General features: G+C 26.8%; 1 protein-coding gene across 5 annotated transcripts in view; it reads right to left on the bottom strand.

Moving 5' to 3' along the window:
• Nucleotides 1-1,478: 1,478 nt before the first annotated feature.
• Nucleotides 1,479-14,847, bottom strand: part of LOC142322178 (xaa-Pro aminopeptidase 1-like) — a 160,941-nt gene continuing 147,572 nt past the window's right edge. For 3 of the 5 annotated variants that reach the window (XM_075360955.1, XM_075360952.1, XM_075360957.1), the window contains 4 exons: nt 12,515-12,591; nt 10,739-10,834; nt 9,126-9,370; nt 3,972-6,508 (listed from right to left, as the gene is read on the bottom strand). In XM_075360955.1, coding sequence (XP_075217070.1) covers nt 9,149-9,370; nt 10,739-10,834; nt 12,515-12,591 — 395 coding nt within the window. In that variant the 3' untranslated portion in view covers nt 3,972-6,508; nt 9,126-9,148. Of the gene's footprint in view, nt 1,942-3,971; nt 6,509-9,125; nt 9,371-10,738; nt 10,835-12,514; nt 12,592-14,847 lie in introns of those variants that run through there. The other 2 variants (XM_075360954.1, XM_075360953.1) reach the window with 2 other exon arrangements.

The raw sequence follows: 14,847 nt of genomic DNA, 5'->3' as shown, positions 1-14,847 counted from the left end.
CAGGTGCACTAGAGATATTTCATCACTTGGAGGAGCTTTACAATGCAAAACACGTCAAGTACTTGGGCAATGATGATTCTTCTGCCTTCCAGACAGTTCCTAATTCTTTTCCGTATGGTCCTAATATTACAATTGAAAAACTAGAATGTGTTAGGTATGTTCAAAAGCAGATAGGCATCCGATTAAGAGCATTAACACCCCAACAGAAAGCCCAAAAGAAAAAACTTTCTGATGGAAAACCTATTGGTGGGAAGAATAAACTTACAGAAGCTGTAATATTAAAACTGCAGTTATACTATGACTCAGCAATCAGGCGAAATACTGTTAGTGTTGCAGCTATGAAGCAGGCAATTTGAGCTGAGTTTTTTATCATGTATGTTCCAGTAACGAAGAACCCACACATCAACTTTGCCCATCATTTGATGACACTTGGAATAAGTACCAGGATGCTGAAAGAAGGAAAATACCTTACGACCATATTCAGTACTTCCATCTGAATAAAATAATCATGGATGAAATTAAGCCAATTTTCAAGGATTTATCTGGTAGTGTGTTGCTGGAAAAATATTTATCAGGCAAAACCCAAAATGTCAATGAAAGTTTGAACAATATGATTTGGTTGACAATACCCAAACGAACTTTTGTTGGTATTAAAACTCTTCATTTTGGAATACACAATGCCACTTGCAAGTTTAATGATGGCAATATAGCAAAAGTTTTGGCTTAGAAAAACTGAAGTTAGATCCAGGTAAACATACACTTGATTCAATGAAAAAACTAGATGAGTAGCGAGTGAGACATCCAACAACTAGAGAAAAAAATTAGGCAGAAGGGGTATCTCAGCAGAAGAAAATTAGAGAATAGTTATAAACAGCAGGAAGACCAGGAAACTTATAATGGTGGACAGCAAGTACTAAAGGTATGTTTTCTGTTTATAACATTTTTTAGATGCAGTTTATACAAAAATTGATTTTTTTGTATTTAGGTACACTTTTCTCAGCTATTATAAAAGAGAGAAACTTAAAATTTTTTATAATGTACAACTCAGTTTGCTCTTTCAACTGAATGTACAGTTTTAAAACATTTTAAATATTTAAAAAAAAAAAAATTAAAAGTTTTAATGTAAAACAAACATTACTTTTTTAATTATCCAAATTTTATTTTTCCACCAAATATAAAGTTATACATTTAAAATATGTAAAACATATCAGCCTTTAAAATAAATTTTTTTTAGGTGTATACCTTATTTGGTTCAAGAGAAAAGTGTACCAACATTAACATTATGTTAGATAGGATCCATGGTGCTCTTACATGGTATTCTTAATAGTATTTCATACCTTACTGAATTCAACCTCTAGAATTTGTTGTAGGATAAAATCAATATGTCTGGTATTAAAATGGGATCCCTATAGAAAAAATGGAACTGATGAAGTAACCCAAATTGTTATTTAATTTATTTTCAATTGAAAACACACAGGATTTTGACCATACTTGACTGATCGACCACACTAAAACCACCGGATCGCCACTGGTCTGGCTAAACCAACCCCTGGTTTTAGCTGCTAGTCTATTGATGGTAGTTTGATAAGACCACCAGTGGGAGCTCAGTATTTCATGTATAAATGCATTTCCACCTTCCTACCAAAAAAAAAAATTAAATAATAGCAAGTTATAGTTTATTAACAATCAATACATCTAAATAAATATATCTTGTCAGTAGAGTATATAAATTTAGATTTATATACTTTTTACTAATTTATTTTCAATTGAAAACACACAGGATTTTGACCATACTTGACTGATCGACCACACTAAAACCACCGGATCGCCACTGGTCTGGCTAAACCAACCCCTGGTTTTAGCTGCTAGTCTATTGATGGTAGTTTGATAAGACCACCAGTGGGAGCTCAGTATTTCATGTATAAATGCATTTCCACCTTCCTACCAAAAAAAAAAATTAAATAATAGCAAGTTATAGTTTATTAACAATCAATACATCTAAATAAATATATCTTGTCAGTAGAGTATATAAATTTAGATTTATATACTCTACTATTTATAGATTACTATTTATAGATCTATATAAATGTAGATTTTTATTTTAAATTAGATAGCTGTGGTGTATGGTAATTAGATTATAATGTAACTCTATGACTGCAGTAAAAATGACTGTACGAGAGACTGTAAGATTATCTCTCTAGCATATAGTAAACAGAAAGATAGCAATGCTCGCATTTAAATAAATACCTATGTTTGTAGATTTTACATCATAATTTATGGGCATCTCCTATCCTAAGTTTTGCTTATTTACCTCCTCTTCCTTGCAAGATGGTCAAAACAACCGAGCAATGAAACACAATCCTTTACCTAAATCTCCCCTGCTTCATTAATGATCACTCATTTCCATTGTCATAGATAGAATAACTATAGAACTATTTCTTTCAGTAATTTTAAATTAAGAATGTAAATCATAAAACTACCCCATTTAGCAAAATCATAAGTTTGAAATAATCAGGTGATAAAAATTCCAAAAACAAATAAATATATAAATATGTATCAGATTCTTCTATATATATCTATGCACTTGTTATTTAGTGTTGGTTGAAAAATTTTTTTTGAATTGGATGAGTTAGATTCAGAAAGTCCATTGTTGAAAAAAGTAAATACATCATCAGCCAAAGTCAACATCAAAAATTTTCATGATTGAATAACTTTTCCCATTATGAAAAAGGAAAGAAAGAAGGATAAGCAAATTATAATAAATTTCATTGTTGGTTAAAATAATTAAAAACACAAGCATAAGTTTGAATATACATTGCATTTGATAATTTATTCTATATACAATGTATTCTTTGTACTAAACAAAATGTAAACAAAATAAAAATACATAGAATAAAAATATAAAAACTATAGTAAAATATAAAACTAACAATTTTTCCAGTGACTGATTTTTCCAAAGCTGCTTCAAAATGACAACATGATTTATGGTTATAAATGAATATTGATTAAGAAATAATAAGGATGTTTTATATGGTAAATAACAAGTGCAAATACAGAACTCAACCATGCTCATCAAGAACTGATGTTTTTATCAAGAATCCTTGGCTTCTTGACAATGCAAATTATCATTTGTTCTCATTCCACATGATGTAAACTTCATAAAGATGACTTTGAAACCCTCAATCCACGCAGCTTCCTCATAATAGTAAAGGCATTTACTTTTATACAGATTTGAATACTAGATCATGGATATGGTGTTCTTTGATGGTTGGGTTTCAATTAACCACACATCTCAGGAACAGTCGACCTGAGACTGTACAAGACTAAACTTCATTTACATTCACACATAACATCCTCATTTATCCTCTGAAGTAATACTTAACGGTGGTTCCAGAGGGTAAACAGCAAAAAAAGAGCTTCATCACCACTTCAACCCAACCTATTGCAAGCAGTTGTCGATTGTGATCATGTGTAAACAATGGATGAGACAACTATTTGAATAAATTTTCTACCAAATATTCAGATAAATATTTACTGATAGCCACACAAACTATGTGGGTATAACAAATCCAAGCAAACATTCAGGTAAATTTGAATACATAATTTGTCAGTAAAGAAATGATTCAAATTTATACACGGTATTCAATAATTTTTACATTATTTATTGATAAATCTTGGAAATGCATTCTGCAAATATTTTTCATTACATTTTCTAACAAATAATAAATAATAATTTTACTATAATGTTGTACTTCACGAGAATGTCCTTCCGGACATTCTCGTGACGTAGGTCCATACTGGATTTACCAAAAACTACTTAAACAAGTAGCAACCGAGTGAATTTTGCTACTCAAAGTAAAGAAATATTGATTTATTATTTGTTTTAAATATTTGTTACAAGTTGTGTGGGATCTGTGTTACTTTAATTGAAATGTTAAAAATTTACAAATGTTTGAATAAAGAATAATAAATACAAAAAGAAAATTTTAATAACTTAAGTTGCACAGAAAAAATTCATACTTAATATTACATCTTTAAAAATTATAACAGAGTATACAATATTCACCTAACAATATGTGTACTACATCAAAGATATCTAAAATTAGACTATTACTTTTCAATTCGTGTACATACTAGTAAATCAAGGCATTTTTAACTAATATTTTTTAAAACTATTTTTTTAAATTATAGTCTTTTTTTAATTTTATCTCTACTGGATATATATCTATAATAATACATAACTTATAAGTGAATTCATTAACACTTTGATGAGAGCAGAAATTTTTTAATTCCAAGGTTTTTACTCTACTCATTAGTTATTAAAAATTGGTTAAGTGCATATTTCAAATATTGTTTTAAAAATTTGAAAAAGGCATAATTTTTATTACGGTTTTTATTACTTCAAAATTTCAGCTCTTCAAATGATTTTAATTTATCCTTTTATCCTTCAAAGCAGAAGCAAACAAAAACAAATCTCTGTCATCAACTGCAGTATATTTATCAAATATTTTTTTTAATGCAGCTCCAGCCATATTAAAAAAATACTATTCTGAATTATAGCACAACTAATTATTTTATTGTATAGTTCATGTAATAGAAGAAAAATAGATTTAGCACTGAAAAAAGTAGATAAAAATATTTGTGAAGAGGGATCTGATAAATTCAATGTTTATATTTAATTTAAAATCTTGACATCTTTATTAAAACTTCTGAAAATTTTTGCAGTCATATTTAACTATTAGTCAATAAATTTCCAATTCTATACTCTTTATAACCTTGAAACTGACTCTATAAAGTATTTGTATTTACTTTATTGTACTGAACAATACATTTTATTTGTTTATGGATATTAAAATAAAATGACATTCATACTTGTTGCACAACTTTAATAAATTTTTCATGATTGTAATCATGTACCGATCAGTGTCTCGTAATGTGACACTGGAATCTGGTTTCATTGTTAAATAGTGAGTCAGTAGTTTTCTTTCTTAACAAATTCTTTACTAGCTGAAACTTGATAAAGCGGTTATGAACATTGACACAGAATAATGCAATTAATGGAGTACTTAACATTACTTATATTAAACATTAGCATATATGTAGAAATGTGTGTGAGTAACCTTTAAAAAATAATTAATTTTCATGTTAAGTATATTTGGTCAAAACATTTTAAAACCTAGTTCCTTAATTTTGGAAATTTTAATTTTTTAAAAATAAAATTTATTTATTTAATATTAAGTACATGCTTAAGTATGCTTAAGTATACCCTTCATTGATGGTCCTCTATCTTTTCTATCCTTATTCTTCATCTCCTCTTTCTTGGCTAAGTACTAAGGATATTTATGGAAACATGTAAAATTGCTTTACATCACTGTTTTGTAACTGCTTTGCATCTGTGATCAGATATCTTCTGGTTTCTGGGTATTTATTGAGGCTTAGTGGAATGATGATTCAGTTTGTGAAGTTGTCCAAGAATTTTATTTCCACTCCATACGGCAAAAGAGCCAAACTAGTAGCAGAGATGCCTTTCAGTAAAGCAGAACGCCTAAAATTTTTAAATCTATGTACACATACTAAATTTATAGATTGTGTGTTTTTTGAAAGCTTGACAAAATAATTACCTAGTCATATTACTGAACATTAGCCATATTTATATCCATAATGTGTAAATATAAGAATTATTACAAGAGATTTCAAAATTTACATGGATTTAAAGGTTTTGTCCACTTTCCCAGAGCTTACTGTGTTTAGGCAGCTCAACTTTCCTGACATTAATGTAATTAAAATTCCATTATCTAACGACCTTAATATATGTCAAACCCATTTGCAAATCATGTAATGTTGCCTAATTAGTCACCTGATAAAAACTTGTACTTTAATTGAATACTAATACCATTAAGTTTACCTAATATTATATTTAAATCTATTGAGTTCTACAATACTTTTTAATTAAAAAAAAAAAATAATAATAAGTAAATACAATCACACAAATTTTTTTTTCAGTATTCAGAGAAATTAAAAATTAACTGACATGTAGTTAAACCTTCTTACAGTAAATAACAGTATACTGCCTTGCTATAGGCTCATCAGATAATAAATAAATAAATATTAAAAACTGTAAGAATTATGTCCTCCTTATAATATATATATATATATATATATATATATATATACACACACACACACACACACACACACACACACACACACACACACATATATATATATATATATATATATATGTGTGTGTATATATATATATATATACACACACACACCATTTTTAATTACTACAGAAAACTGATAAAAAACTCACACATTCACTTTGTTAAGTAATTGTAGTTTAATTTTTAATAATAACTATACTTTATGGAATGTAGTGGAACACAAACTAATCATTGTAAATAATGGTTTCTGTTTGTTGATAAACTGTTATTTTTTAATTTTTATAGAATCAAATTAATATTTTCTTCAGATATTACCTTGCACAGCTTTCAAATCAATTCATCTGTTAGGAAAAAAAAACAAATCTTTATATTTATTATGTTGGTCTTATTACATTGTAATTAACTTAACTAGTTCAAATTATAGAATTATGATATGTTATGATATGATGAAATGTTAGAAATATCTTGCTGGTCAGTGCTAAATTTTTCAGAATTTCTGTATATGAAATATACATCCATAAATTTCCATATCCATATCCATAAATTTAATAAGAATTTGCAAGTAATATTATACTTTATAAATCAGAAATACACATACTTTTAAAATAAACAGGACTCCTCCTAGTCAATCTAAAACAACAAAATGGTGATTTCAAATGAACTAACAAAGTTGTAAAAGATTTCACAACATTAATTTAATAAATTTATTGCTGAAAATGAGGTACCATGATGATTCCAGTTTTCTACATTAAATATTAATTTTAGCAAATATATAAGAATTATAGCATAAATCGTTGGTAATTGCTGATTATTTCTTGGTAATGTTACCAAATTTAAACTAATTCCTTTCTATATATTGATTTCAAATTTAATTTATATTTTGTTACATTATCAGTAAAATTTTAAACAAAATATATATTTCAGCATACTCATTATTTTTACAAACAACTCATTTTCAAATTACATGAGCATTAATTAGCATTCCAGAGAACTTTTTAGAAATAACTGTGTAATTCCTGTTTTAAAGGTATTGCTGATGCATTTTGTTAATTATACTTGTCTTAGAAAGTTAAGCAACCCCTTAATATATGCATATTTTAATATATATATATATATATATATATATATATATATATATATATATCTTCGGCATTTTGTAGTTTTGAAAGTTATCTCAGTTATCTCTTTTCTTAAAAATCAAAATTGCTGATCCATTCAAGAAAGAAAATTACTGTTATTCAAAATTAAAACTAAATACACAAGATCATACAGGAAACTAATAAACCACACGGTGACAAACACAACAATACAGTTGTAAAAAAATTAAACTACAGTGATTACATTAAGTACTACATCAGACAGACTGCTTGTATATTGACATACAGATGTAACATCAAAAGAGTTACATTATTGAAACGGGTACATTAATTTGTTGTATTACACTACCTGTCCCAGTTTTTGTACAGCTATGAGATATGTAAAACATCTGAGGAACAAGAATCAAAAATAAAGTTATTGTCTTTGAGAGTGATGATGTTCATTAAACATTCCTGTTATTGAAGTATGACAGATTGAAGGTAACTCTTATATATATTTGCTTGCAAGAGAATCTGTCATTGTAAATAAATTACTTGAGACACTATATTGTGAAGGTACCTCTGAATACCCATTAAATATAGGCTTAGCATATGCTGTACAAAATTGTATTTGCCTAAGTCAACTGGAAACCATTTTGCTTTTTATTTTCCTTAGTTAGCCTGACATGGAATTTAAAAAAAAAAAAATGTTTATGCCATTTCTGGAATCAACTTGTGATTCATGTCTAATCACCTGCAATCATGTTAGTTATAAATCTGTAGTACATCACAAAGAAATACAGTAATGTTTGTTTAACAAATATGATAAGTATGGACCAGTTTTAAACATGAAAATTTTGCATGGAATATGAGGGCTAACTTTTGGAAATAAACAGAAAATTAAAAAATTAACTAATAGAATATGACAATTATTTATATAATATGCCATTAATTTTGAAGCAATCATATAGGGTTGAAATGCAATTGGCACTTGCATAATGAAATTTTTATACCAAAAACTTCTTCCCCCATACGAATTAACGTATATAAGATTAAAATTTCAGATAAGATATCACTCAAGATTAAGGTCTAATACTTACATTCTAAAAATGTGCATCAAATTAATACATCCAATTACTACGTCCTCTGCAGATGCAAAAAGTAAAACAAATAAAATAGATGCTATTGTACAAGTAGATAATATTGATTTACAAGAATAAATTTTTTAAATAAAAAATATCTTAGGTAATATCTAACAAGTCTAGAAATCCCAGGTTAATAGTACAACTAATTTATAAATGAATATATAGAAATATGTTTCAAGTTTTACAGATTGACTGGAATATGCTTTATTAAAATAAGATGAATAATATTTATAACCGTTAATCTTTCATCAATCACATTACATAGTTCTGAATGAAACTAGATTTTTAGTCAATAAAATAATAAGTACAGACGTGCATATTAAACAGTTAATTAATCAATTTATGCCTAATATTTATTTACTGTATTAATTTATCTTAAAAATAAATTGTATATAACTAACTCTTTTATAGTAACTATTGATCTATGCTCAATTACTGTTGCTGAAGAGAGATGAATTTGGTAATATGAGAAAATGCCAAACTTGATTGGAATTCTAACCTTTAAGATGAAAGACAGAGATGCTATACTCCTCTACAGGAATCGTCTGGCTAAATAACTTATATAACCTATCCATTATATTAACAGCAGGTTATATAGTTTAACCTGCTATTATACAGTTTAATTCTGCTTTAATATCAGTTAACAGGATATTATTTAAGTAAAGTTCAGATAAGTCATGTTGTACTATAAAAAATATCTACCAATAATTTAATCATAAAACAAAATTTCATAATACCAGGCTGATATTGAAGCTAATGTTCAAAGAAGGTTGACAATTAATGATATTCCACACAGAGTTAATGCAAATGCATAACTAACAGTGAAACATTTTGATTTTGCTGAATTTAAGCTGCAGCAAACTTCTGGAATCGGTTCAGTCTTGGATATCATCCAGTCATATCCTTTTCTTTTCCTTTGCCTTTTCAATTCTTTTCCAACTGACATTCTTATTCGTTTATTATAGTCATTCAACCACTTTTTCTGAAAATGATAGTTGAAATTTATTCAGAATCTTTAAAAAATGCATATAACATAATATGATAAGCTCTCTACTCTTTAATTACTTTGAAGACAACTTATGAAAGTCTACAAAGATGTTGGTTAGAAGTAGACTACTAATGCTTTACTTTATTATTTCATTTCATATTTATACATTAAATATTTCATATATATATATATAATACCTTATACCTCTATAATTAACTAGTATTATTATATGTTAATTTTATTTTAGTAAATAAAATTAAACAAATAATAACTGATTGATTGATTAAACAAATTAAATCAAATGATAACTATAATAAGTGTTCTTTTTATTATAAGTGCAGTATCTCACAGGGTTGCAGTGCTGGTTTAATGCATTACTGTAGGTACTTATAATTTCATTCTCTGTGCGCATACATGCATAATGTCTCATTCACCTTATTTTTCACATTAAAACATGTGTTTAACTGTAAGTTCAAAGGTATAAGTTGTTAAGTAATTAAATAAATAGTACTGTAGATATATATTTACAATAATAATAATATGTATAATATTATATTATAATATAATAATGTAGATTACTACTGGTTGAGTTACTTTTTTTTACTCTTATTTAACTATAATAATTGTTATGGATTCTGTTGAGTACCTGAATTTTTCAAGATTTTTTAATGATCAGACCAATAACAAATAAAATTTCATACGTGTACAAAAGTTATCAATACATATATATATATATATTAGGTAATAATAAGCAGACAAACATTTTTCTTTTAAATACATCAATTAAAATAATATCTTATTTATCTGTACTAAACAAGAAATCTTCTTAGAGATGTACTTATGGTGCTATCTGCACCATATTTTTTAAATTATTACTGCACATGTAAGCAAGGTAACTGCTGCTCATTATATTAATTAATATTTTTAAACTGTTCTCACCTGTTTAATAAACAGGTAAAGATCATTAAAAAATAATTTTCTGATTTTAATTTGAAAATAAAAAAAAAATATTATTCAATAAGAAGAAATAAAACTAGTCAATAAATTATGCAAAAAATATAAAGTGGATGAAAGATAATATTTTTTTTGTAGCAGCATATGCTTAAAATTATAAATTCATGTGTTGTACTTATTTTATCAGTCAGTTTTTATTTTTAGTTACTGAATAGTTATTGTATATTAACACTACTAATACACCTTAATATCACCTTAATTATAAATAATGAATCTGTCTTTTATAAAGTTATATAGCAGAGCCGTTCTAGCAAGGTGCTTTTTTCTTTACTTATAACCATACATCTACTCTCCTCCGCAAGCACCTTGCTATAACTGATTGGCTATACTTCAGTAACCTAAAATTACCTGCGATGGAGAAAGCATTTCAAGATCAATTAAATTCCAATCAAATGGAATTAGTGTTATTGGCTTAAACATCAAATACTCTCTCATTGAATCAGTCTGGAAACAAATAAATTAATATCAATCATCAATTTGAATTGCTTGTTATGAATGAAATAAAACAGAGACAATAAAATAATATTAAAGAACAAAATACAGTAAAATTAATGAAATTTATTCATTAATTTTCATTAATTTTATCTCATTAATTTTAAAGCTAATTTTCAGCATCTTCTTAAACTGGAGTTTCTGGTAGTGTTAATGTTCAAAAGATTAGGAAACCTCTTAATATGTTAACAAAAACATATTGAATTTATGTTCTGTTTGGTTATTTAACGTAATGGTTTTTGTCACACTAGTGTTTGAAAATTTTATCTTTTTCTTCAAGTGTGTTGAGATTTTCCAATACAAAATTATGTCCAGTACAAAATTAGCATATGTGGTTAATGTCCTATACATGTGTGCCCTGTTTCTATAAAGTAATTTGCAAAATTTAATTCCAATTTTGGAGTTACAGACATTCTTATATAATGTTTGAATGTGTGCATGTCCTGTAGAGCTCCTTTATGTAACTAATATTTATGTATCAAGTCAGTCTGATGTAGTATTTAGTGCAATCAATGTAATTTCAGTTTGCTTACTGCTGGATTGCTGTGATTGTCAGTATGGTATTTGGTTAGTTTGCTTAAGGATATTTTGTATTTTGTTTTGATAGCAATGCAGTAACCCACTTTCCTGAAAATGTTGACAAACATTAGTGTATGTGTTTTCTGTCACAAGGTTGTTTCTTTTTTTGTATGCTTTATGTAGCTGTTTTCTATAAGTGTGGAAAGGTAGCCATTATTATTATTATTATTATTATTGTTATATGAAACATGAAAATATAAAAATAACTAATAGATTTGAAACTGTAAGTAAATAGTAGTAGTAGTAGTAGTAGTAGTAGTAGGTATATTGGTAATAATAGTCGTAGGTAGTCTCTCTCTCTCTCTCTCTCTTTCTGTTTAGCCTCTGGAACCACCGTAAAGTATTACTTCAGAGGATGAAAGTGGGTGATATGTATGAATGTAAATGAAGTGTAGTCTTGCACAGTTTCAGGTCGACCGTTTCTGAGATGTGTGGTTAATTTTGAAACCCAACTACCAAAGAACATCGGTTTCCATGTCCATATCCATATCCATATAGTATTCAAATCCATATAAAAGTAACTGCCTTTACTAGGATTTGAACCTAAGAACTCTACCAGACTTTGAAATCAGCTGATTTGTGATGAGTTAACCACTAGACCAGCCCAGTGGGCTCGTTGTAGGTAGTCTAGAAAACTGGATACCAACACTATGCTTCATATGTCTTTATATTTCATCCAGCATTTCCTATTGTTAGAGCTACTCCCATCAAATGATACACAAAGTAAAACAAATTAGGTTATATTAAAAGGGATTTAAAAGTGCTTAACTAACTTCGAAAGTTCTTGATAGTAAATTGGGTCGGTTATAGTTTTCTTGGTAGAGTTATTAGATTTAAAAGATGTCTTAATAACAAACAACAAGATTCATTAATTGAAAATTAATTATTTTCTCTGTTAAAAATTATAAAGTATATTTAAATTATAAAAAGATTAAAAGATAAAAAGATATAGATCATAAACTTAAATTATAAAAATATATTTATATTTTTAATATATTTTAAAATATATTTAGTTGGTTCTACTAAATTAAAAAAAATGTATACTTTTCTTACTTTTGCTTCTTTCCGAACAACTTCTAAAACATTTTCAAGCCTGATGCCATAGTGTCCTTCTTTATAATAACCAGGTTCTGCAAAATGACAGACATTTAAAAAACTAATGAATTAAACAAATTAATTGAATGACTACTGAGCTTCATAGTAGTTCCAATGTTACAGTTTTTCAATCAGAAGGTCTCGATTTCAAATTCTAGTCAGACTTTATATTCTATATAACATCAAAATTATATTTTCAAGTAAAAGGTTTGAATTTTATAATGAATACATAAGCAGTAATTAATTACAATGTCAACTTAATTAACACCCATAAAACAGAACAGGGCCTGGACACTTATCAATATCTACTGAGTAACTTGGATGTTGGTAGGTCCTCTAACATTGGACTAACAGTCATTCTGAAGTGTCTGTTTAGCTACACAGCATGCTTAGTTTTTATTAGCAGGTACAGTGTCCACCTTTCTCTTATTATCTTGAAACTTATGCATTCTACATAGCATACCTGTCAAAAATTTTATTTTTCTTAAAAAAAAAATTACGTAATTTTTTTTTCTTTACAAAACAAAATATTCACACTATAGTATTTAGTTACATGTTTTTTCACACAAATTTTTTTAGTTTCAATATTGTAAATTTATCATTAAAAATTTATTTGATCATAAAGTAAAAGAAATAATTTTTCATATTATTTAAGTCTACATAAGGTTCAATAATACTTAAAAATGATCAACTCTTGCAGAATTCTAGTAGGGATAAATGCATAGACGTATTGAGGAAATTTTTCATTATTCTATGATTTTTGAGTGGTGTTTTTTTTTTAGTTATCATTCTTTGAATGTGATCTTTATTATTCTCATATAATATTTAATTTTTAGAGTAAGCCTAACAGCCTTTGATTATGACAGTTATTTTGGCAACTTATTTCTTATTTGTAAATTTAGGCTTTATAAAGGAAATTTTTTAATCAAATTCTTTAATGGAGTAGTAATTTAGACTTTTTGTTTTAATAATAAACCTTTATTACAAAATATGCTCCAAATACAAAGGAAATCTCCACTAAACAAGCTAAATCTAAGTATAAATTCAAAGACGTACAATTATTACGAGAAAAAAAATTTAATTATTTAATTTGTTACATAGTACTTCCAGTAGTATGTTTGTAATGAAACAAGGGACTATCAATACAGCCAGTTCAATATAATGAATTACAGGAAAAGTATTTAGTATTATATTGAACTACTTTTCATTTTAATGTGTCATTCGCAATTGAGTTGATCATAAAATGAAAATGAAAGTTTAGTTTGTTTTAGCCTAGTTGGTTTGTTTATAAAATACCTTCAGAACATGAGGTAAAGCTTAAAAATTGTTCAATTGATAAATATAAAGTCAGTAAGACTTATTTCATCATGGCAATGATTCATAATTTGCAAATAGTGTTGTAGGTGTTTATTTTGTATAAGTATAATTGATAACTGAGAACATAATTAATTCTTTTATAAGAAAATGTAAGTGAACACTAAATAAAATTTATCCTTTTCCAATTGTAAACAGTAAAACATTGTATGACAAATTTGTGTATTTAAAATATTTTAAGTTGACTCCAGTGCACATTTTAAAGAGAGAATTTCCTACCTTTGTACTATTCTTTTGTTCTATGTTATACAACAGATTAGTTTGGCTATAAACTAAAGAATTATAACTAATAGAGACTGAATCCTAGCTCAGGTGAAGATAAAGTTTTCAACTTCCCCCCTTACCATTCAGTGGGATGATTAAAATATTAACTGTAGTTGATTTTACAACATTTTTTAATTGTTAAAACATGGCACATGATGGATATAAACATTCAAAAAGATATATAGTTTGATAAAATTTTTTAAAATTTTTATTTCTTAGAAGTCTACCGAACAATTTTGAAAATGTTTCACCACTGAAAAGACTGATTCAAATTGGTAATTATTAAAATAAAATGGTGGTAGTTATTTTAACATTTCTGAGGAATTTATTTTTAAAAAGGTAGTTTACCTACATCATCTACTAAGTACCAGAATAGTTTTTTTAGAAAATTAATTTTTACAAATTTTTTAAATGCATTTGAAAAGTAGAAAATTATCATAATAAAATAATAAAGGTATTAATTAATGAAGCATATGTATTGCTTCTATTATTTCTCAAAAAAGAATTGTTTACAATGACCCCAATATACATTACATTTGTAGTAATATTCCAGACAAGAATTCATATGGTGAAAAGAGTTAAGTATAAAAAAAAGCTTATTTGTATAAAAAAAACTTATATTCTTTGTATATTTAACATTCTAATTAATTTGC

The sequence above is a fragment of the Lycorma delicatula genome, chromosome 3 (assembly GCF_047948215.1).
Source record: "Lycorma delicatula isolate Av1 chromosome 3, ASM4794821v1, whole genome shotgun sequence".
Taxonomy (NCBI): Eukaryota; Metazoa; Arthropoda; class Insecta; order Hemiptera; family Fulgoridae; genus Lycorma; species Lycorma delicatula.
This window is presented reverse-complemented; position numbering and strand designations above follow the sequence as displayed.